Source organism: Mesoplodon densirostris, chromosome 20, assembly GCF_025265405.1.
Source record: "Mesoplodon densirostris isolate mMesDen1 chromosome 20, mMesDen1 primary haplotype, whole genome shotgun sequence".
Taxonomy (NCBI): domain Eukaryota; kingdom Metazoa; phylum Chordata; class Mammalia; order Artiodactyla; family Ziphiidae; genus Mesoplodon; species Mesoplodon densirostris.
Genome location: NC_082680.1, coordinates 12706231 through 12730569, shown reverse-complemented (window position 1 = coordinate 12730569; position 24339 = coordinate 12706231). Strand labels below are relative to the sequence as shown.

Genomic DNA, 24339 nt, shown 5'->3' with positions numbered 1-24339 from the left:
CTTCCTATTCCTGGAACATCACTCTTGATATATGATCTTTGAGTGGGTGGGTGAAAGAGTGAGTGAGTCGAAGAAGCTGAGACCCACTCAGAGCAGCTGTGTTGGGGGTTCCCTGTGGCCGTTCCATGTCCTTTTGGACTGTCCCTGCAGTTCCTGTCACTCCTGAAGCCACCAGATGAGTGGACGGGGCCGGCCTGTAATGGTGACTGCACCTTGGCTGATCTTCAGAACTGGCCTGGTCCTTGTATTGCACTTCTCCGGGGGCGGGGGACAGCCGCATTTAGGCTTTGTAGGATTAGCCAAAGACCTACAAGAGGTAGAGTTCCTACTCCCAGCGAACTTACACTTTGGTTAGGAAGAGGGGCTGAGCACCGCTGAGAAGTTTACATTTAAGATAAGAGTTAGAGGGCTTCCTTGGTGGCGCAGTGGTTGAGAGTCCGCCTGCCGATGCAGGGGACGCGGGTTCGTGCCCCGGTCCGGGAAGATCCCACATGCCGCGGAGCAGCTGGGCCCGTGAGCCGTGGCCGCTGAGCCTGCGCGTCCAGAGCCTGTGCTCCGCAACGGGAGAGGCCACAACAGTGAGAGGCCCGCGTAAAAACACACACACACACACACACACACACACACACACACACACACACACACACACACACACACACACACACACACACACACACACACACACACACACACACACACACACACACACACACACACACACACACGTTAGATAAGAAGAAAGACAACATTGATAGCTGCCCTGAAGCAATGTTTGATTTTCAAATGAGCAGTACAGGATCCCTGAGTATCGTGGATCGTGGAGGAGGCCGGATGCCTTCCGCTGGAGCGTCCGGGGAGGCCTCGTGGTGGAGGAGGGCGGAGGCTGCGTCTTGGAGGGCGGCTGGGGGTTGGCAAGGCCGGGAAGGAGGAACAGAGAGGCCGCGGCAGGCGGCGTCTGAGACAGCGAGGAGGTCGGAAGTGCGGCAGAGGGCCGAGGGAAAGGCAGGGGCTGGAGTTTAGTTCTGGAATGGAATGAGGCTCTGCAGGCAGAGGGCGGGGCCCCGGGGGGCGGCTAGCGGCGCTTGCCCTGTGGTGTGAGACGGGAAGGCCTTTGTGAGCTGGACGAGGAGGTTACTGAGACTGTGACCGTCTCAGCCTGAAGTCATCTGAATAGAATATTCAGAGCTCGTTTTTGGAGGAGAAAACGAATAAAGGAAAGATGAGGCAGCCAAGGGTTGAAAAGAGGACCGTGTTCCACGGTGCGCGAAGTCCTATGGAATGGATGCCTGGTCGCCATTGTCTCTGCTTTTGAATCCTGCATCGAATTTAAACTTCCGTGTGAACAGGCTGAAGACGAGTGATAGACGGCGCTGTGTCAGTGATCCCGCTCTGGGTGTATTTAGGTGGACAAGGGAAAGACTGTCTAGAAATGCGTCTGCAAGGAGGGGAGAGAGGTGCTGTGTGGGCTGGTGGAGGACAGGTGACCCCAGGTCAGAGGAGGCGGACGGCAGTGAGGAAAGACCCCTGAGGGAACACTCCAGAGAAGAGATGCTTTCACGCCAGAGCGATGTTGAAGCCAGAGCTAGAGGCTGGTGCGCTCTGCAGGGAGACAGACCACATCAGGAGGGGTGGCCAGTGGGTGAAAGGCCTTGGAGCCGCGTGAATTGATTCCGTAAGCGCTTGGAAGTGCCCATGCCGGGGCTTCGACGCGTGTCTGTAACCCAGATACCCTCAAGGAATGACTCGGTTACTCTGTCCACCCTTGGCTCTTGGAAGGATAATACCCAAAGGTATTTGTCAGACCCTGGTCCCCTGAGCACCCGATACACTGAAGCTACCTGCCGTAAACACAGCCTAGCGTTAGGTGTCCGGGCCCTGTGCCTGTGACTGGCTGAGTTTCTGCGTCAAGGGACCCTCTCAGCTGAGAGCAGGGGTGGCCTGCACCACCGCCCCACCGAGACGGCCCCTGGGGAATGAGCAGCGCGCTCAAGCAGGGGCAGGGGGCTCTAGGGCAAAGCCCCTGATAAGCTCTCAGAGCCCCCCAGCCCCTATGTACACATAAGCTGTGCGGTTTTGAGGAAGAGGAAAATAGAAGAGGGTCAGGCAGGGGTGTCAGACTTCACGGTGCAGACATGACAGTGGGTAGCAGAAATGCCTGATGGTGTTGCTTCTCTTCTGCAGGAGGGCACCATGCCGGTGGAGAGGATGCGCATGCGCCCATGGCTGGAAGAACAGATCAACTCAAACACGATACCAGGGCTAAAGTGGCTTAACAAGGTAAGTGCGTGTGTGCGCGACTGCTTGTATGCGCATGGGTGTGTGTATCTGTGTGAGAGAGACCCTTATTAAGCCGGTGCCTGTGGATCACCGCAAGTGAAACTGTTCTTCGTGTTCAAAATAGTATGCTTATTATTTACAAAAAACAACCAAGCAAAAAGGATCGTGAAAATATGAAATTATCATACAAGGGAGACATCATCCTCTCAGACTGTAGCCTCGACCCCGAGGTAGGGCTCTGGTCTCGTGGATGACTGTTGATGGGAAGCTTCTTGCTGTATTTCTGTTCAGTAATTCTTACCCTTTTCCTTCTCTAGATTCCTTTCTTCCTTCTGGTTTTCAAGGATTAGAGGACATGGCAACTGTAGGGCTTTCTGTTGGGAATGGAGCATATTGATTTTCTTTTCAGTATTCTTTATGTAAAGAAAACTTTTGTTTTTGTCTTTAAAAAATGGTTTTATTTTTATCATGAAACCCTGTTTGTGTGCCTACCTGTCCTAAAAAAGCAGTATTCCATCATTTACACCCCCTATCTATACATAAATACTTCCTTACTTTTATCAACCTGAAAACTCTCAGTTTAGTTGCTCCTACCTCTCATGGGGGGATCAGGAAGACATTGGATGTAAAAATAAAGACCACCGGGCTTCCCTGGTGGCGCAGTGGTTGAGAGTCCGCCTGCCCATGCAGGGGACACGGGTTCGTGCCCCGGCCCGGGAGGATCCCACGTGCCACGGAGCAGCTGGGCCTGTGAGCCATGGCCACTGAGCCTGCGCGTCCGGAGCCTGTGCTCCGCAACGGGAGAGGCCACAACAGTGAAAGGCCCGTGTACCACAAAAAAAAATAAAAAATAAATAAATAAATAAATAAATAAAGACCATCTGAAAACATTTAGTTATAATCTAGAAAAGCAAAGAATACATCGTGCTTTCTTTAAGATGGCCCAAGACAGAGATTGCTCTCCCACTACCAGGAATATTGCAGTTCTGAGCAAATGTCTTTTTCCTCTTCTGCCTCCCCCCTGCGTTTTTAATCTTAAGGACACGATGAATAATTTAGCAGGTCAGCCTTTACCTTTGTATCACGTGCTCCAGAGCTTAGAGCCAGATCGTGGCCGCTCCTAACAAGTGTACAAAATATTGCAGCATAATTTTTTTTTACTAATATTACTCCTTGCTTCCTTTTATTTTTTCAGATATCTCTCAAACCTTATCTCTTTTTGTTCTTTTCCCCTCATTTACCTATTTTTTCACTTATTTTAAGTGTAACAGTGTATGTATTTGAATGTATCTGAGTCCCTTCTGAAACAAGATGGAGTAGAAATAAACAGAAATACTTTTAAATAAAGCATATGCTCACTTCACCTGACCTGTCATGTATTTTAAAGTCTAATGGCAAACAATATATTTTTCTAGGCTTGCAATGTCTATAGTGTTTTAGGTTTATATCCTGAAGGGGCTTTGTAATTAGCCTGTTGCAAAGAAACAAACGAGAAATCAGGCTGCCCCTTGTCCTGCTGGGTTAGCAGGGGCGCATGCAGAGGTGTCAGTAGAGGGGAGATGACAGTCAAAGGAGAGTTGAAGAGACATAGGGTCCTCAAGAACAAGAATAGGGGCTTCCCTGGTGGCGCAGTGGTTGAGAGTCTGCCTGCCGATGCAGGGGACACAGGTTCGTGCCCCGGTCCGGGAAGATCCCACGTGCCACGGAGCGAGTGGGCCCGTGAGCCATGGCCGCTGAGCCTGCGCGTCCGGAGCTTGTGTTCTGCAACGGGAGAGGCCACAACAGTGAGAGGCCCGCGTACCGCAAAAAAAAAAAAAAAAAAAGAACAAGAATAACGATAGTGACGATGATCATAATAAAAGTAATTTATGAAGTACAGGCTCTCCTCTATGCAAGATTGTGCATTCACTCCCATAATCCCCACTATGGGGTAGATGCTGTTATTTTTTCCATTTTGCGGACAAGGAAACCAAGGCTTGTAGGTTTAGTAGGATTCTATTTTGAAGAGCAAAGTAACATTGCCTATTGTTGACTTAGGGTGTGAACTTAAAGCAGATGTCGCTGATTTCCGAAGAGAAGTAAGTTTGGTCTTGCTTTTTCTTTTTTTAAAACCCACCCACCCGTTTTGGCTGGCTTGATGCAGTGGTGCACTTACAGTGTCACTGCGTCTCCTGCACCAGGTGGGTGCTTGATGTGCTACAGTTTGTTGTTCTCTGTAGGAGGTTGAATGGTGGCCCCCTCAAAAGATAGGTCCACATCCCGACCCCCAGAACTTGTGGATGGGAACTTATTTGGAAAAAAGAGTCTTGGCAGGTGTCATTAACGTAAGGATTTGCAGATGAGATCATCCTGGATTATCCCGCTGGGCCAATCCAATGACAAGGGTCCTTACAAGACACAGAAGAGGAGAAACACATCCACGGAAGAGGAGGCGGAGACTGGAGTGATGCCGCCACAAGCCAAGAACACTTAGAACCACCGGAAGCTGGAAGAGGCGAGGGAGGATTCTCCTCAGAGCCTTTGAAGGCAGTGCAGTCCTGCTGCCTTCTTGGTTTTGGATTGCTGGCCTCCAGAACTGTGATAGAATCCGTTTCTGTGGTGGTAAGCCACCCAGTGGGTGGCAGTTTGTTACCACGGCTGTAGGAAACTTACACATCCTCGCAGGGTAGCTTCCTCACCAGTACTCTCCACTGAGACACCTTTTCCTCCGGCCACTGTGCCCGTGTTTTTCGGATAGAGGACCAGAAAGTGAATGGATGCCTCTTGGCGCAAGTGAGCACGTGACCCCTCTCCGGCTCCTGGCTCGTGAGTTCCCTTCCCTGGTACAGAGGGACAGGAGACCGTCCCCTTGTCCTCTGCTGGGCTGGGTGTGGGCCAGGCTGAAGGAAGGAGGGTGTGCTGTGGCTACAGCACACAGCACCTCTCAGGGCGGCGCTGTCCCAGGAGCTTGTGGGCTGCCTGAGCGCCCAATGCAGACAGAGCCGTGCCTGTCCCTGTAGACCTCAAGTGGCCTCAGGGCATTTCCTCTCCATACCCACACCTCCCCAGGGCATCTATGTATAGGTTTCTGCCAACTTAGGCTGGCTGGCATTTGTCTGTCCACATAAATGTTTCACTCAGACCCTACTGTTATTTCCTGCCCATTCATAAGCCTAAGAATCCCTGTTCGTGTGTTGAGTGGTTTGAGGCCATTCCAAATTCTCTTCTCCCACTGGAGCCTGTTGTGACTCCTGGAAAAGCTGTGCTGTCTGCGGTGCTTTGTCATTCACTTGCGTCTTCGCTGCGTTCCGAGTGTCGGTCCTCAGGTGAGGCACTCCAGGCTGGCCGTGCCAGAGGGCGGGCACCAGGGCTGCCCTGATGGTTGCTGCGAGCTCAGTGCCAGGCCTTGTGCCTGGCACCCAGGAGGTAACATCGTGCTGAGAATGAATGGACGAATCATGGGCACTTGCAGGGGAGAAACATCAGTGACTCTGTTTTTGTTGTTAAGATAATTAGACTTCAGAACACTGGGTTGGCAGCTGTCACGTGTCTCTCAGATGGGGACACCGTCAAACCCAGTGCATTCTTAGTAAGAAACAAATAGGTGGTTAATTAATGCCTTAAATTTGTTTCCACCTGCTCCTTTCAATACATGAGGGGTGGAGGGTGATGGAACGGGTCCTCTGGGTTCCTCTGGAGGAACGGTGAGGAAGTTTGGCAAAGCAATATTATAACTAGTTCTTGAAAGGGGTGGTCGTGGCTTGGGCCAGTTACTTTTTATTATGAATATTTGCAAACAGACATAGTGTGCTTGAATGATCTAATGACTCGGAAGAACAGTGCAGTAAATTCCCGTCTAGATTTAAAACTCACATCGAGATTGAACAGTCATTAACATTTAAAACGGATCTGTGGCGTGTGTGGTAAAGCAGCTCCCTGACCCTGTACATCTATAAGATCCAAGAACGCATTGGCAGGTGGATTCTTAACCACTGCGCCACCAGGGATGTCCCCCAACCCCGGTTATTGACGTTCTTATTTCTCACCGGAGATCTGCCTGGACCAGGACCAAGGCCCCTCCCCAAGCCTGGGAGATCATCAGGTAGCTCTCGACCTTTTCCTGCTCTGCCCTTTGAGAGCAGGCTTGTGCTTGTGTAAATATCAGGCCATCTCGGAACAAAGTAAGAAGTCCAAACAAAAATAGCAAACAACAGTGGAACATCTTCTAAATATTGGGGGAGTGAAGAGGCACACGGAGATAAGAGGACTAGTTTCCGCTTGGGGCCAAGCTATATTTGCTCTCCTTTGCTCAAGATATCTCGTCTTCTCAACTCGAGCCTGGCTTCTCTCTCCTGCCTGCAGGTGGGCAGAGGTCTCTATGTATCTAAACATGAGTAGCTCCGCTACTGCATTTAGTCCTTCCGTGCACACTGTGTGTAGACACCACGGGTGGGGACCCGGCGCTTGGGATTCTGATGGCACAGCCTGATGTCACATAGTCTACACAGAGCAACGCCCTCCCTGTCCCATAGAACCAGAATGTTTACTGGTCAGAATCTCTTTCAGGTTTAAAATGAGTTTTGCCATCTTTATCTTTCAACATAGTTTTGCAATTTGAAAAACTAGTTAAAAGTTACGTGTAGTTTTTTAAAAAAACTTACCATTTTAAAATGTGCAATTCAGTGGCATTCCATACATTCACAATATTATGTAGCCGTCACCACCAGAACTTTTTCATCACCTCAGAGGGAAGCACTGTACCATGAAGTAGTCACTCCCCATTCTCCTTTCCCTGGTTCGTGGCAACCACTGATCTGCTGTTTGTCTCTTTGGATTTGCCCTTTCTGGATATTTCATATAAATGGACTCATTCAACATGCGGCCTTTGGTGGAAGGCGTCTTTCCCTTAGCACAGTGCTTTAAAGGTTCATCCCTACTGTAGCACGTATCAGACTGCGTTCCTTTTTGTGGCTGAATAATATTCCATTTTATGCATGTATAACACGTTCTTTATCTGTTCCATCAGTGGGTGGACGCTTGGGTTGTTTCAGTCTTTTGACTATTGTGAGTAGTGCTGCTATGAACATTCATGTATAAATGTTTGCATGGACAGCCGTTTGTAATTCTTTGAGTGAAATTACTGGATCATGTGGTACTTTGTGTTTAATTTTTTGAGGAACAGCCAAGCTGATTTCCAGAATGGCTGCGCCATTTTACATCCCCACCAGCAGTGTGTGAGGGTTCCAGTTTCTCCACATCCTCACCAGCACTTACTATTTTCTGTTTATTTTTTTTTAAAATTCTAGCCATCCTAGAGGATATGAAATGGTATCTTATTGCTGTTTTGATTTGCATTTGCCTGATGATTAGTGATGTTGAGCATCTTTTCATGTGCTCATTGGCCATTTATTTATCTTCTTTGGAAAAAGGTCTGTTCACGTCCTTTGCCCATTTAAAGAGGATCCATGATGGATAATTGCTAGGTTCAGTCATTACTTTTGTGGTTTCATGGATTGAGCGTGGCTTCTGGGAAACTAGTTTTGGGAGGGGTGTGTGTGTGTGTGTGTGTGTGCCTGCAAACACACAAATGCTTGAAAAGATCTACTTATAAAATCAACTTTGTGTCTTAGGAGATAAGATTTCAGATTGTGTCACCCCAGATCTCCTTTGTCCTAGAAGAAAGTACAAGAGCCGATTCTTTAAGGATCTATATCTTTAAGCATAAACCTTTAGATTCTGGTTGTGTAGTTCAGGAAAAGTTCTTTCACTGAGATAAATTCATTTGCATGTTTCTCGCTTTCATGTGAACGTCAGAAGCTGCATTAAATGATTTTGCCCTCTTATTTTCATCTACAGTAAGAAATAAAGTTTCACTGAGCCCTCTTCTGATCACTGCCCTTTTGAATCTGGCCAACCTGAAACCCTGCCCTCTCTCCGTGGATGATACAGCATGAACAAGGAGGGATTTATGAAAAATCTCTCGCTTTCAGTTCTTCTTTACTGACCAAGTTTTAAATACATAGAATTTTCCCTTTTAACAGTTCTGGGGAGATCTCAAATGTTCTAACATATTTTTAGTTCAGGCTTTGCAATATGTTCTGTGGGGAGGGCCAAGTCCCTTTTGGGTCGGTGGGGACCGTTTGTGTCTTTCATTGTGTGAGACCGAAGTGGTGGAAAATCCCTACTGACATTTTCTTTCCTGCTCCAATGTAGAGATCCGCATACCTAGAAATTATCAGACCTACCTTAAGAGCTTAAAAAAATATGGTTTTCCTGGGTTTTAATCTCCATGGAGTCCAAGTCAACAGATCTGTTGTAGGACCGGAAATCTTCTAAATCTAAACCCTGGGAGACAATGGGTGATATGAATAAGTGACTGAATATGGGATTACACGGCCTCGGTTTCGAATTTAGATACTTACTACTACAAGTTCCTTGGCTAGAAAATTTAATTCTGTTTCTCAGTTTCCTCAACTGTAAAGCGGAAAAAATAACATACACGCAGCTTGTTAGGGTGTTGCAAAAACCAAAACTGAGACCATGTGAACATGCCAAATGAACCAAGTTTCACATAAGTAGTTTTACTACAAGTGTGACTTTGTTTCCAAAGCACTGGTTTCTAATCATATGTTTGCCAGGATTGATTTAAGTAATTTTGAGTTACGTCTTGGGATATAAGAGAGATGGAGAGGGTCTGCTATAAGAACTGTACTCGAGGGACTTTTCTCCAGAAAAGGAGTATCATCTTCGTATAATTGGTACATCTTTGTTTGTATTTATTGCTGTTTCATGCAGGGTAGTAGACACATAGGGATTAGAACAAAATCTTTTATTTCTGTTGGCTGCGTGAGCAAATTGAGATAATTAGTCTCTGTGACAATGGCCTCAGACACCCCCAACTTCCCTTTAGCAGCAAAACGAGTGTTCATTTGGAGAGTTGCCTAATTTTTAATTTACCTAAGGCAGAAGGAGTTCCTCTTTACCAAGTGATGGGAGTAGATCGTAAGACTAAGCATTAGAAATTTCAGTAAGTGACCAGTTACCTGTGTTCCTATAAAGGAAAGGAGGCACATTGGCATTTCCCAAATCATCACCGTTGACCTTGGAATTTATTTTTATCCTACAGACTCCACTTGCCTCTCAATCTCACCTGGTAGACTGTCAAGGTTTGGGGCCTAGTGGGGAAGTGGGTTTGGTTTACAATAGATACTCAGCAAACCCAGTGATACTTAACAGGGAATCTTACTAGCTAGAACTAGGTATAATCTGCAGTGGTGGCCTGAAACCCAGGGCTGCAGTGCTTATTTACTTTTTTTTTTTTTTTTTTTTTTCAGGAAAAGAAGATTTTTCAGATCCCCTGGATGCATGCAGCTAGACACGGGTGGGATGTGGAAAAAGATGCACCGCTCTTTAGAAACTGGGCCATCCATACAGGTATTAACCCTGCATTGTTTATAGAGCCCGGCACTGTTGCTTTTTTGTGGTGGTTTTCATGCCTTTAGGTATAAGTGACAAATTAAATTGCAAAATATTTAAAGTGTACATTGTTTTTTGGTGACAATGTTTAAGTTCTACTCTCTTGGCAAATTTCAGTTACACTGTAGACTGTTAGCTATGGTTTATTTTTACTACATATATAAAATCTCCTGGCTTATGACTCTATGAAAATAGCTCTGATAAACCTGGGACTTGTTCCCAGGCACATCTAGGACACGTGGGGTACAGCCTGCATCACTCAGAAGTGATGCTCGGGCTTCCCTGGTGGCACAGTGGTTAAGAATCCGCCTGCTGATGCAGGAGACGCGGGTTCGAGCCCTGACCCGGGAAGATCCCACATGCTGTGGAGCAGCTAAGCCCGTGTGCCACAACTACTGAGCCTGTGCTCTAGAGCCCGCGAGCCACAACTACTGAAGCCTGCACGCCTAGAGCCCGTGCTCTGCAACAAGAGAAGACAGCGCAATGAGAAGCCTGCGCACCACAACCAAGAGTAGCCCCTGCTCGCCACAACTAGAGAAAGCCTGTGTGCAGCAACAAAGACCCAATGCAGCCACAAACAAACAAACAAACAAATAAATAAATAAATTTATTTTTTTAAAAAAGTAGTGATGCTCAACCCATTCCGTAGAAAACTTAGTCCTTAAATTTCCTGTAAATGTGGTTTTCTGATGAAGTTCCCCAGGTGTGTACCAGGAGAATATAGAACTTATTTGTTTGCGTCGTATAAACTTTGGTCAAATTTATCTCCCCCAAAGGTAGTCAAGATTATATTTATAACAAAATTTAACTGGTGAGCTCTTTGCAGGAACGGACTTCTACTTAATGTTTGAGAGTCAGATGAAAAAGAGACCTTCCAGTTGCCTGTGCTTGTCGGTCTACTGGCCTCCTAGCTTTGTCCTTCCCTTACCTTGGTTCTCCGTTCTTCTACCATTATAATTTTCTCTCAAGCTATTTCGTAGAGCCAGGGTGACCAGTTTGTCCCAGTTTGCCTGGAACTGTTGGGTTTTAAAACAGAAATTCCTGCATCCCGAGAACCTTCTCAGCCCCAAATAAACCAGGAGGTTTGCTCACTGTAGGTGTGGCCTAGAATTAAAAGGGTTCTCTATACTACCTGCCAGCAATCCTGTTTCCAGAAATTTTTACTCTAGAAATAATTTTTCCCCTCTTTTTCTTAACCTTAATTCTTTCAACTATTTTGTTAGGAAAGCATCAACCCGGAGTAGATAAACCTGATCCAAAAACATGGAAGGCGAATTTCCGATGTGCCATGAACTCTTTGCCTGACATTGAAGAAGTCAAGGATAAAAGCATAAAGAAAGGAAACAATGCCTTCAGAGTCTACCGAATGTTGCCTTTATCTGAACGACCTTCTAAGAAAGGTAGATAAAGATATTTACTGACTAAAACAATGATCGCTTAATATACCTTATAGTGCCTTTGTGATTTCTTTATTTCCACATCTGTAGTCACAGCAAGGGTACAACCCTTGTTCCCGTTGTGGATGATAATTCTGCTCTTACCCGGCTGGGGAAAATGACTCTCAGGGCCCCCAAAAGCAGTAAAAGAAGCATTTGGGATCTTGGCCATGTACAGATTAAAGCACTAAGTTCATTGAGAGTTTCAGAAAGAATTTAACTTAGGGAAAATGCCTCTCTGTTCTTCATGAATTAATCCAGAACTATTTTTGTTGCCACAGGAAAGAAACCAAAGACAGAAAAAGAAGACAGAGTGAAGCACATCAAGGTAATCTTTGTTTAGAGAGGAGGCCAAAGTTGTGATCTTACTAATGATTCATCTTCTGTCTCATAAAAATAAGTGATGTGATCTCTGTGAAGTATTTAATCTTGCTTCTTTTGCTGTTGTGTTTCATGTGCTTTACACGTCTCCTCTTTGGCATGTACCCACTTGTAGACTCAAGTACACACATCCCCTGCTTCATCCAACTTCCCTGAGCAATTTATGAATGAACTCACAAATCCATGCTGAGCTTGACAGTCTCAAGCCTCCATCTGGTCCCTGCAACTGTTGCCAGCATGTCACTTAGTTCCAGCTAAGCTCCAGCAACCAGCTACTATCTGATAATATTAAGTATATTTTCAGGCCATTAAATATTTTTAAAAGTATATTAAATAGTATATACTTACATTAGAATGTATTACCTATATTTATATATATGTATTGTGTTGGCCAACTTTTTGGCCAACCCAGTATGTATGTATGAATGTATGTATGTATGTATGTATGCATATATTCCATGACAAGCCATTAGTTTGGGGACACAGAGGTCTGTTCAAGTCCTCTATTCGTGTGGATCTCAGTAGTTTTTTCCTGCTCCACTATAGAACCAGCTTTCATAACTTCCAAAAGTTTTCCGTAGGGATGCGTTTGTGTGTGTGAGCTTTTCAGTGGGCTGTGTAGTCTGAAGTCCACTGCAGTGTGAGGGTCTTTGTGTGTAGATTAGGTGGCCCTTGTTCAATAGCCAGAGAACTGCCAGATATCCCATGCAAAATCGAGGGTGAGCTCAAGTTGCTAAGCAAAGAGCAGACACTACAGTCCAGACTGACAGACCATCAGAGAGAAGATTGTCTGTTTCACCGTGCCCTGTTTGCAGATGAAGAAACAGAGGCTCAAGAGAGTTGAGTGACATGGACCCAAGGACAGTGGAACATGTGGCCAAGTTCACATGGTTATTTAGAACTGAACTTAAAAGGGATGCCAAGCATTCTGGTTTCTACTCCTAGAATAACTCTTGAAGGAAAAACCAAATTGCCCAGACAGCACAATGTTTAAAAGCAAGCCACTTAGTCAAAATAATCGGAAAAAATACCAAAAAAATGTACTTCAGTTTGACTTGTGAAGGTAGAGGGAAAACTTAGGTAAATTGTTAAAGTTTCAGACACATTTACTCCTGCAATGGAAAATAAATTTTTTAGCTAGAGTGTTTTAGCAGTGAGACCTCCAGTTTCCACTTCCAGTATTTTTAGTTGGTGACTTATTTTAAATATAGCATAGTATAGGCCTCATTTTGTTATAACTTTTTATTCTGGAAAAACTTTATACACAGGAAGGAGGCAAGTGGGTCAAACGTACTTCATAGACCGTCACCCCGATTTCAGCATTAATCAGCTCGTGGCCATTTTATTTCATTAGTACCTCCCTCCACTTCATACATCCAGTATGAAACTGCAGATGTTTAACCATTTTTGACTTACAAAAACAATTTCATATGGTTCAGCCCAATATTTTAAAGCAGATTCCAAACATCTTATTTCTTTCATGACTACGTCAGTATATATCTTTAAAAAATAGACACTCTTTAGAAATAACACAGTATCATTATTGCATCCAAAAAAATTAACAGTAGTTCCTCAAAAACATCAAATATCCAGTCAGTGTTCAAATTTCCAATTTGTCTCATAAGTGTCATAATTTTGATACAGTCTGTTTACTTGAATCAAGATCTGTGTAAGGTCCACATGTTGTGATTTTTGGATATGTCTCTTAGGTTTTTTTAACCTATAGGTTTCCCCTAGATTACTTTAAAAAATTTATTTTTTTCTTAGAATGAAAAAAACCCTGTTATTTGTTGTATCAAGTTCCCCACAGTTTGGATTTTTTTAGGGCCTACATTCTGATTATTGTTGTTTAGTCAGAAAAGTGTAACTCCCACAAATATGTGATTTTGAAGAATCTGCTATAAAATCTCAAGTACAACTATATCATATTTGCTACTAGTTTCACAGCATCTAGCTCAGTGCCTGGTACAGAACAGATAATTAATACATATATAATCACTGAATAGATGAATGAGTATTTGTTGACAAAATAGATGCATAAATAAATGTAATGTATGGGGAAGAGGGAGTGGGGGGTTTAGAATGCAGATTGAATTTCACAATCTCAGTTAATGGAGAAGTGAAAATGGAGTAACAGACGTTCACTTTTCAACCAGCTTTGCTCAAACATAGCCACCAGACTTCACTGAATATCAGATGCCAGCGATTGGAAGATGCACCATTATTTTATGTATCTGTAAGCAAGAAAAAACTGCTTGCAGTGAAATCATGACACAGAATTGATTATAGAAGGCACGTCCCATTTCAGGGGTGTGGAAATGTGAGGAATGTGCACCTTAGAATTGATGACACATGGTGTTCTTGTAAGTAAAGGACATCTGCAGTCACATCACCGATGGCAGTGTCTTCCACGTGGCCAGGCCCCGCACTGACCCAGGGAAGCAAGTGAGAGATTTCCTCTTAGGTGCAGCCACGTGGGTCCCAAGAGAGTACAGTGAGAAATCCTCCTGTGATGCAGACATGGTCAGTATCCAAAACATGGCCCTCATAGAGACGTTGTTCCTTCAGCAGAAGGCAGGTGATTCATCAGAAATAAGAGCAGCCTAACTTTTGAATTTAAATCTACTCGCATCTGTCCTGTGACGAAGCCTCAGGACGTGGATAAGGCGAGCGGGCTCCCCCAGTTCTGTGGTTCATGACTGCATAGTGTTAATGTTTCTGTAGAGCGGTTCAAAGTTAATTCTCTAGGTTGTCTGGAATTATATATATAAAGGACCTTATCCTTACTGAGCTATTAATACATGACTTTTTACTGTTTGTCAAACACCTAAGTTCTGAGTTTTCTGTTCTGTGTGTGTGTGTGTATATATATATATATATATATATATATATATATATATATATATGCAACTGGATAGACTAGGTTGGTTTCTTCCGCAGAGAAAATTTGCCTTGTATGTAGTAACTAGGTATGAAAATTTGCTGTTAAACAAGCTCTTCCCAATCTTCCTTTAATTCGAGTTGAATTTTTTTAAGATACCTGAAGAAATCCTAGTCTTTTTTTAATTAGTTTTTTTTTATTAGAGTAGAGTTGATCAAGTTGAGGTTTTAACTAGCAAAGGACGTTTAGAGCGTGCAGGCCCACTGTCAGAATATTTCTTGGGCTATTCAGGCAATTTATCTCTGTGCTCTTTGTCTCCTCCCTAAATAGCTTCCCTGAAACTGGGAGACCCAAGGCTCATTGACCATGTAATATGTGCAGAAATGCTGCCCCTGTATCCCCTGATGTTCTCTTTGGGAGTATATGCTGTGCACTCAGTGAGCCATCTTTTACTTGAACTAAGCCCTGCCTGCGTGGAGGGAACTGGCTGTCTAAGGAAGTAAGAGTAAGAAACACAGTCGTGAGCAGTGCAAGACGGGACATCATCAGAGCATATTGGTGTTTCAGAAAATGTCACAAGGCCAAGATCAGTAAGGATAGAGGTGGATAAAACAGCGAGGTGATAGCTGACATTTTGGAGCCCCTACCCGGTCCTCAGCTCTGATCATTATCTCATTTAGTTCTTCCTGTGACGGGCAGGTTTTCTCTCTTTCGCATCTGTGGGAATGGAGGCCCAAAGATGTTGAGTAATTTTCCCAGAGTTGCTCCACTTTATGGAATTGGGATTTGATTCCAGGTTAGTCCAACCTCAGAACCTGTGCTCTTTCATTGCCCTCAGTGCCTCTCAGCCTCTCGGAAGCTATGGGCTCTGATCCAGTCCTTGGGGGACTCTCCAGTATATTGGTGGACATTCCCCAGCACCAGATCATACGTGAAGCCCTGGAGATCAGAGCTGCTGTTTGGTCTTCGATGGATGAGTCAGGACACCGGCTTCATTAGAGCCAGAGCCTGAGTGAGGGTACAAGGGGAAACAAAGGCACGTAGGTAGGGAGGATTCGGAATTAATACTTCCTGCCTCAGAGCATTGTTTGCAGAGGACATGTGTGTGCTTCAAAACTGTGAAGTGCTTCCAGATTAAAACATCGGTGTGATGATGGAAAACATAATCAGGGACTGTCTCTAATGTCACTTGGTAAAGACTAGGACTGGTCTGTATTAGTTCTGAGTGCAGGCCTCTGGGTGGAAGTTACAGAAAAGCAGGTATTGGCTGAGCAGAACTTTCTAATAGAGCTCTCACCGCCACCAGTGACTTGAGCTGGAATACGAAACAATATGCCCCCTGTCACTGTCCAAAGACAGGCTGAATGACCGACCACCTGTCAGGGCTGATACCGGAGTGATCTTTCCATGGGTTGCAAGGGGTCTTCAGTTTTTAAGCCTCATGCCGGCAACCCACCTGAACTTTCAAGAGATGAAATCGGAGCTGCCCTGAAGGGAGCAAGTGAGGGGCCTGCCCTGCCCGTTCTGGTGCCTCCCTTTCCTCCTGGTGGCTCTTGAGAGGACTGCTCAGAGCGCAGTCTGCAAACTGGTTGGCTGAGTAACCTCCATGGATGCTTTTGTGAGATGAGGCACAGCTGAACTCCTTGGGGAGGCTCTGGAGCATGGAGGAGTTGGGTTTTTTTGTTTTGGGGGGGTTTTTTTGCGGTACGCGGGCCTCTTACTGCTGTGGCCTCTCCCGCCACGAAGCACAGGCTCCGGACGCGCAGGCTCAGCGGCCATGGCTCACGGGCCCAGCCGCTCCACGGCATGTGGGATCCTCCCGGACCGGGGCACGAACCCGCGTCCCCTGGCATCGGCAGGTGGACTCTCAACCACTGCGCCACCAGGGAAGCCCAGGAGTTGATATTTAAGGGAGGTTTTTCTCACCGTGATGGGGATCAGCAGATGGGGGGAGGGACTGCGGTAGAGAGTTTAGATGAAGATGGTGGCAGTTGGAATGTAGAGGAGGAGACATTTCTCTGGAAGAGGAGGTGGAGGAGGAAGCCAGGTGTGGATCTAAGAGGTGGCCCTGACTTCTCAAGCTTCCTGGAGGGGCTGTTGGGAGCGGAGCATGTTTTGTGAAGAGGGTGAGTTTAACTGTGGACGTGACGGGCTAGAGAGGGCGGAGGGCCCTCTAAGGCAGACACCAGGTGGATAGTTGGATCTGACAGGCACCGAGCTCGGGTGAGTGTTGGACGCCAGGTGTGTGGTCATTTGCCCAAGAGCGATGTTGGAGGCCGTGGGAACAGATGCCTTCTCCAAGAGGGAAGCTGCATGAAATGAACATGGAGACCCAAGGAGAAGACGAGGAGAAAAGCCAGCGAAAGAAAGAAGTCTAAGGGGACGTTGCAGTGGGAGCAGTGAGGAGGAGAATGAAGACGGCCTAGTTCCAAGGGAGGAAGGTGTTCCTGGGGCTACGCAGGAGGCCGCAGCCTGTCTCAGTTGCACTCCTGTTCTTAGTAGCCTCGGGGCCTCCGAGGTATAGAGTGTGCAGTTCCCCAGGCCGACTTTGACTTTCATGAAGCCCAGCTGTCAGCCTGAGATTTTTGTTGGTAGAGAGACCTAGAGATGCCCTTAAATTTGGCTTTGAGGAGACTGGCTTTGCACAGATGACTTACGGCCTTTCTGCAGGTTGGGGATGGGAAATGGTCTTATGGCCACTATATTTGGCCTCAAAGGAAGGAGCATCTAGACAAGGGCTGTGACACAAGATGAGACAGAATGAGTGGCCTTGGTTGTCCTCTGTTCGACCCACCCCCAAGCCCCTCCAGCAAGCATGGCTTTGAGACCAACCAAAGGAATATTATTTTAGAGGTCTAAGGAAGGCTGCCCCTGCCCCTGCACGCTCTCTTGTGCTGGTTTGCTTTTGCCTAAAATCCCTTAAACTGTAGAACAAACCTTGGATTCTATAATGAGAAGAAAGGTTCTTGGGCATAAATATTTGGCAGAGTTAATAGACCATGGAGCGGTCTGAACCCAAGTACAATCTGTTTTTTGGTTTTCTTTGGGGCAAGGTGATTTACAGGAGAGCCTATATCTAAAGTAAGAAAGGGAACAGAAAGAGGAGGGTAGTTCAGGATTCACCAGGCCAGGTCATGGTACAGCCAGGCGGGGGACAGGGCAGGAGTGGGCATCACAGAGAAGCATGAGACACTGTGGGCAAAGGCCGTTCGTGACCTGCAGGATCTCTGTACATGTTCACCCATTTTCTTAATTTGGGTTCCTTGCTTTAAAAAAAAAAAAACAAACATAGTTTAGGTTTTGATCTTCCTATTCTAGTCATTTCAAAAATGTCAGCTGAGGGGCTTCCCTGGTGGCACAGTGGTTGAGAGTCCACCTGCCGATGCAGGGGACACAGGTTCGTGCCCCGGTCTGGGAAGATCCCACATGCTGCAGAGCGGCTGGGCCCGTGAGCCATGGCCGCTGAGCCTGCGCGTCCAGAGCCTGTGCTCCGCAACGGGAGAGGCCACAACAGTGAGAGGCCCGTGTACCGCAAAAAAAAAAAAAAAAAAGTCAACTGAGTGTAGTGAAGATCCCTGTTTTTCTGCACCCTGGATAGAGACCTTTCAGGGAGGTGCTGGCTACATTTCACTATACAATCTGCTATCTTGTCCTTCTAAAACCAGTGAGGTTTGCACTGAAGACGTGGAGATCGGCAGGTTATTTTGGAAGTGGGGATGGGAGGAGGCAAAACAATGTCCAGAGTAGTCCAACTCAGCCTCCATTGGTAGAAGATTCTGTTTCGTTACAGAAGGAGTGCGAGAGGCAAGGTGGGGATCTGGGGAGTAGAACAATGTTGAACCTCAATCTCCATTGGAATGAGTACAGTATCCAAGGGCTTATTAAGACAGAAGCTACTGGAATTGGACGACTTTGCCTGACCAAAGATGTGAGTTCAGTTCCTATATCTCCTCAGAGTAAAATCAGTGTGATCTTGGAAAACTCATTTCGTCTATGAGTCATAGTTTTCTCAAGTGTAGTGTGATAGAAGGATCACTTGCCACTAATTACACTGTAGATCACGTGAAACTCTTTTGAAGTCTCCAACTGAGAAATCAGAATAATGTAGGTTTTTAAATATATGCAAGTCTGACTGCCTCATTACCTTTATAAGAAGCCTAGAAGCAGAATGAGTGAATAATAACTTGGCAACAAAAGAAACCCATGAAAACGAGCAGTTCTTTCCGTAATTCCTTAAAGTGCTCTTAGGTCCTTTTGGGGAATTGAAGAGGTGGACGGGAAAGAGGATGACACGTGGGGCATGATAGGGGTGGGTGGGAAGGGGGCCGTTGAGGAAGCCAGGGAGAAGGATGCCATCAGAAAGGAGGAGAAACAGATAGATTTTGTTGCCAAGGAGGGAGAGTACAGGCCTTCCTGTTGGAGGTCAGAGTGTGGGGTTGAGGGAAAGAGACTTGCGCAAAGGTCACTGGATTGGGGATAGTAGAGTTTTATTGGTGACCTTAGATAATAGTGAGTGCTTATTTAATAATAGGTGCCAGGTGCATATTTATCTCGTTTAATCTTCCCATTATCCCTATGACGTGGGTCCTATTACTGTCCCCAGTTTACAGCTGTCCACAGCATCCTAAGAGACCACTAAAGAGCCTAAAGTCCTATAACTAGAGGAAGACTTGGACCCCAGGCTCATGTGACTCTAAAGCCAGGCTGTCTCACCACCCCTACCCCAGGAGCTGGGAGTTTGATTCCACAAGTGGAGTGGCAGCCAGACTGCAGGCTTCATGGTGGTGCAGTGAGGAGGTGATGGTGGGAAGGAAGGTGCACAGTCAGGAGTTTGCCTCTAAAGGAAGAGAAAAGTGGTGACTCAAGTCACAGGCAAGGGAGTTTCTTCCCAGAAAGGATAAACTCTTTGGAATTTGTAAAAGAGATGCTGCAGGAGAAAGGGATAAACATTCTGCCCAGTGGGGCTGTCCTGGGCCCTTCCTGGATTCAACCTTTGGTACATCTGGTCAACCCTGCCATGTGTGATTTTGTTTGTTTGTTTATTTTTTTGAGAACGGAGCTATACAGTGAGGTGATGTCTTTGAAGCCGTGGTTATCATGGCGGGAATTTGCCAGGTGGGATTGGGAGGGAGGGGGTAATTTCCCCCTCCTTCCCTAAGATTTGGGGGGGGGGTTCATCATTGGTTCCAAGCAGCACATAAAATGATAAGAACACCCTGCATGCCTTGGAGCATCCACTCTAAATTTTTCAAAGCACAGTCCTATCCACCTCACATGATCTTCGCTCCTGTCTTCTATTCTTTCCACCCCTCCACCCTCCTCTCCAGTTTGGTCTCCCCAGGAGTTGTCACGTGTGGCTTTTTTTGTCTGATTCTGTTGCTGTCATAGACGCCAGCGTAACCTCCCCTTGAGGAGAAGCTCGCTCATCAAAATGCTGAAAGTCAGTCTGTACTCCAGCGCTGGCTCTCCCAGAGCTGTTGGCACGTTCAGAGGTTGGAGGGCTCTGGTGCACTTGAATAAAGCAGACTTGAGAGCCAAGCTTAGGAAGAGGAGTTTGTTCTCCTAGTTTCATTAATATGAATGTGTAGCCTCTTGGGCTGCATGGGCATTCGGAAGGCATGCCTGTGGAGCCCATGGGTGTGGGCTGTTTCACTGGACTCCACGGGGTGGCGGAGGCTTTGGCAATGAGTCTGGCCCGTGTGACCAGCCACCTGCCCCCCGACTCGGGGGCAGGATGCTCAAGTGGCCAAAATCCAGAGCAAACCCTATCCAAGAAGAGTTCATCCACCACGTCCTCTGGATTTCGTCCTTGGGCTGATAGTTTTTAAGGCAGAGCTTTTCCTCCGAAGTTATGGAAGAGGTGGCAAGTTTCCTCCCTTAGAGAGAAAGCCAGGAGCTGAGTCTTACACGCACCCCTCCCTCAGAGAAGGATGAGTTAGGACCTCAGCAGCAAGGTGCTTTACCAAGGCAGTGCCGCAGCTCCGCTTAACCCCAGGGCTACCTTGCGCAGGGGTAAGCATTTCAGGAGGGCACGCCAGGTGCACGGATACCGTCTCCTCCAAGGAAAAGGAAAGAAAGGGAACCCTTGGCGAGACACTCTACGCAGAAATGTGCTTCTTAAGCTCCAGGCTGATTTAAAACACGTAGGGAATGCGTTTGGGAGACGAACATGACCTTGGCATTAAAGAAAGTGGACAGAGGGTAGAATTTAAGCTAAGCACAGGGAGGGAAAAGGAAGTGTTCTCAATTCTTTTTTCTTTTCTTCTTCCTAGCAAGAACCAGTTGAGTCATCTTTGGGGCTTAGTAATGGAGTAAGTGATCTTTCTCCTGAGTATGCGGCCCTGACTTCAGCTATAAAAAATGAAGTGGATAGTACGGTGAACATCATAGGTAAACTGTTTTGACATCTCATTTTTTTATACACACGAGTAGCTCTCTGGGGTCGAGAATTTGTAAAACGTGATTTGAAATAACGTAGTCAGCGGGAGGAGGTCTTGGAACCATCTCAAAATGCAAGTTCAGGCCCCCAGATTTCAGGGCTGAAGAATAAAGGCCTTTGAGGATCAGATAAAGGAACTGAGGCAGATCCGCCTCAAAAAAATAGGTAGATGAGATGGGGATGTTCCCCCCAGCAGCTAAGGATTAGCGGTTCTCAATCTTTCAATAATTGGTCACGTGGACAAAAGTGTTATTTATTTAACTTGGGAACAAGGAGGGGGGAGACTGTCCCCATGAGTCCTCTCAGCATCTGCTCCATGGTGGACCTGCCACAGAGGTGGTGCTCATCTCACAGATGGGGAAACAGAGGCACGTGGCCAGAGGGCACCCTGTGATCCCACAAAGAGTGTTGAGTGCCTTCTGTATACCAGACGTAGCGCTGTGAGCCAGAAATAGGTTGGGGAGCAAGGCGGGCCCAATCCCTAGTTTCATAGAAGAAGACACATAATAAACAAATAAAAACTACACGTAACAACAGCATTACCGTCTGTGATCAATGTGCCAGAAGAAAAGAGTGGAGAGATGAGATGACGCCAGTGGGTGAGGACCTGCAGCGCGGGTCCCGACGCAGGAACACGCTTGGACTAGAGGGAAGGCCAGTGCTCCTGGGGAGGGCGCGTGAGGTCCCTCAGAAGGGAGGCGGGGCGGGCTTATGGGGACCTTTGAAGACCCTGGGAAGGAGGAGGTTAGGTTTTATCCCCAGCCTGCTGGAGGGTGTGGGTTTTGTTGTTTTCTTTTTTTTTTAATTTTTTAAAAATTGAAGTATAGCAGATAGTAAAGTGCCCAAATGTTTTACATACACACACCATGGAAACACCACCCCTGGAGGCTTTTAGGCAGGTGGGTGACAAGTGTGAATTATATCTCAATAAAGTCCCGCTGGGATGCTGCCAAGCACGGAGGGTAGGGACTCTTTGCAAGAGTGGAGGAGGCCCAGGCTTGACCCTGTATTCTGACTCCAGCCCTGGAATCCAGAACCTCGGTTTCTTTGCCCTCAATACCTTTTGGTTCATTACATTTTGTTCCATTTTGTAAACAATTAGGGATTCTGATGCCGGTAAGAACAGGAAAAATCCTGTTCCAAGAGCAGGCCTCACATCTGAGGACCTTCATTTGTGGGTTCTCAGCTGAGTAGGGACAGGAGGCCGCAGCCGCTGCTCCTTCCCCTGGGCTTTGGAGTTTGGAAGTGGAATCGCATGTGCAGGGTCTCCCTTGCACGTTGAGGTCTCCAGCAGTGTGCAGCGTGAAGAAAGAACGAAGCCTGGGTGGAGACTCGGCACGTGCTGTATCTCACGTCAGGGTGGCCACGTCTTCCTCGCAGGGCTCACTGTCTGAACGGGGCACTTTTGCGTAGAGACAGATGGCCCTACAGTCATTTTGAGCCGAGCAAACTCTCAGAGAGTGAGCATCTTTCTCACTTCCCCTCTGGAGTGAGGCCACTTGCCTGACCGGAAGCCCAGCTCTCCTCCCTCCTGGGCCCTTTTTTCCACGGCTGAGAGCTGCTTCCCCAGCACCTGGGTTTTTATCATCCCTTTCTCAGCAGGCTGTCCTCAGAAAGCCTCTGCCCACTGAGCCCTTTTTAAAAAGGAAGATATTTGCCAATCTCCCAGGCACGGTCTCTTAAGATTCAGTTTATTTCGAGGCAGCTGGTTGGCTTTTGGAGCTCCTCTTCGTTAAGGAGGTGAATTCAACCTCAGATAAAATGCCAAACAAAAGCCAGAATTGGACCAGTTTTCTTTACCTTTTTTTTTTTTTTTTTTTACATTTTGGTTGAGCCTTCAGTATGTAAATTCTCTGCCAGGTCGATTGTTCATTGCCCTTATGGTATCATTGGTGCTACATGGTGCTGGTACTAATTTAATGAGTCATCCTGGGGCAAAGACAAAGGCCAGGTTTGGTTAGAGAATCACCTACTGGGTTAAATGATTCTCTTCCTAACAATAAAGTCATAATGGATGGCAGTAAAATGAGTTTGAATATCTCTTTCTAATTAGTCAGTGACCCTTGTGAAGGTATGTAATGATAGATGAAGTGGATCCATGCAGGTATTTTAAAGAAGTGGGTGATTTGTGATTATCGCTAACAGCAACACTAGCTCAGATTTTAAACCCTTTGTAGAGCTTTGTCTGCACTCTCCCAAGTGACCAGTAATTAGCCATCCCAGCCTCTGCGATGTGTGGACCGAGATGAGAAGCACAGGGGTTCTGATCCCAAGGCCACTGTGGCATCGGAGAGATTCTCTTTCGGGCTCTCTTAACTTTTTAAAAAATGCTTTCTTTAAAAACGAAACCATTTCTTGCTCTCCATTCATTTGTCTCTAAACCCAGAGCTCCGGCCAGTTTTGTATCCAGGCACCAAGGTGAAAAACCTCAAGATGTTTTCATTCTACTCTTATAAGCCCATGTTTATAAGGTTAAAAATGGGAGCTGAACCGAGTCCTTACTACGAGAGCATTTTTCTCGTTGTCAGTAGGCTCTGTCACTAGGGAAATAGATTGAAAATCAATATCTTAATCCCTTGGAGGCCAGCCACCCAGTACATTTGTATTCTGGAGGAGGGGTGCTGTTGGGTAAGTGAATCCAGTAAGGGTGTAAAGCACAAAATGTACTGTTACCTGACAGATGAACTCCTGCTGGATTGCTGCTGTGTTTTACTTTTATTTCTGCGGCAAATTGTGGCAGGAAAACACACACACACACGCACGAGTGCGCACACGCTCATGGTCAATGGGCAGTGTCCTGGTCTTGCCTTCTTGTCCAGAACAGCTGAATGTACGTCCAGATTTAGCAGGCTGTGCACTCCAAGCAGGAGGGCAGCATCTCACCACTTAAACCAGGTCTTTTCACGTTTCATCTCCTGTTTAAACGCACAGGTCAGCACCTCCAAAGATCTTCCCTGCTATCCCTTTAAGGGGAGGGAGAAAAAGACTCATTTTTATTTTTACTTTTCTTTCACATTGAATTATTTTGCGTGTGCGGCAACTTCTGTTTTTAGGAAGCGGAAGAAGCCAGCAACGTGTTGGATTGTTCTGATAATACCCTGCTGGCCTCTTGCCCAGGTCAGCAGGGCCTCTGCTGAGCAGCATTGAAATCACCTCCAGGCCAGTGTGAGAAGTTAGCAGGTGTGGACATTCTTTCTCCCTGGCCTAGGCGGGGCTTCATAACCCCATTGTGTTTCTTGATAAAAGGTAACCCCACCCTTCAAGAAAGCAAAGATTGCTGTGAAATGAGGGAGGCGATTCATGACCCTGAAGTAAATCAAGCTGGCCTTAGGTGACTAGACACAGACCGTTAGGAAATAATGTAATTTGAATTCTGTCGATTTTAGTGGCCCAAAATGCACCTTCCAGGATGTACCTTTTTTTGGTAGTTGCTTCCAAATTTGACCAACTTTATCTAAAGTAAACCTTGA

At 46.3% G+C, this 24339-nt stretch overlaps 1 protein-coding gene across 4 annotated transcripts in view; it reads left to right on the top strand.

The window, feature by feature from the left end:
* IRF2 (interferon regulatory factor 2) overlaps positions 1-24339 on the top strand; it is an 87293-nt gene that overhangs the window by 45000 nt on the left and 17954 nt on the right. For all 4 annotated transcript variants that reach the window (XM_060085905.1, XM_060085903.1, XM_060085904.1 and 1 more), the window contains exons 2-6: positions 2182-2277; positions 9591-9690; positions 10956-11132; positions 11450-11496; positions 20703-20820. In XM_060085905.1, the coding sequence (XP_059941888.1) occupies positions 2191-2277; positions 9591-9690; positions 10956-11132; positions 11450-11496; positions 20703-20820 (529 nt within the window). In that variant the 5' untranslated portion in view covers positions 2182-2190. The remainder of the gene's footprint in view (positions 1-2181; positions 2278-9590; positions 9691-10955; positions 11133-11449; positions 11497-20702; positions 20821-24339) is intronic.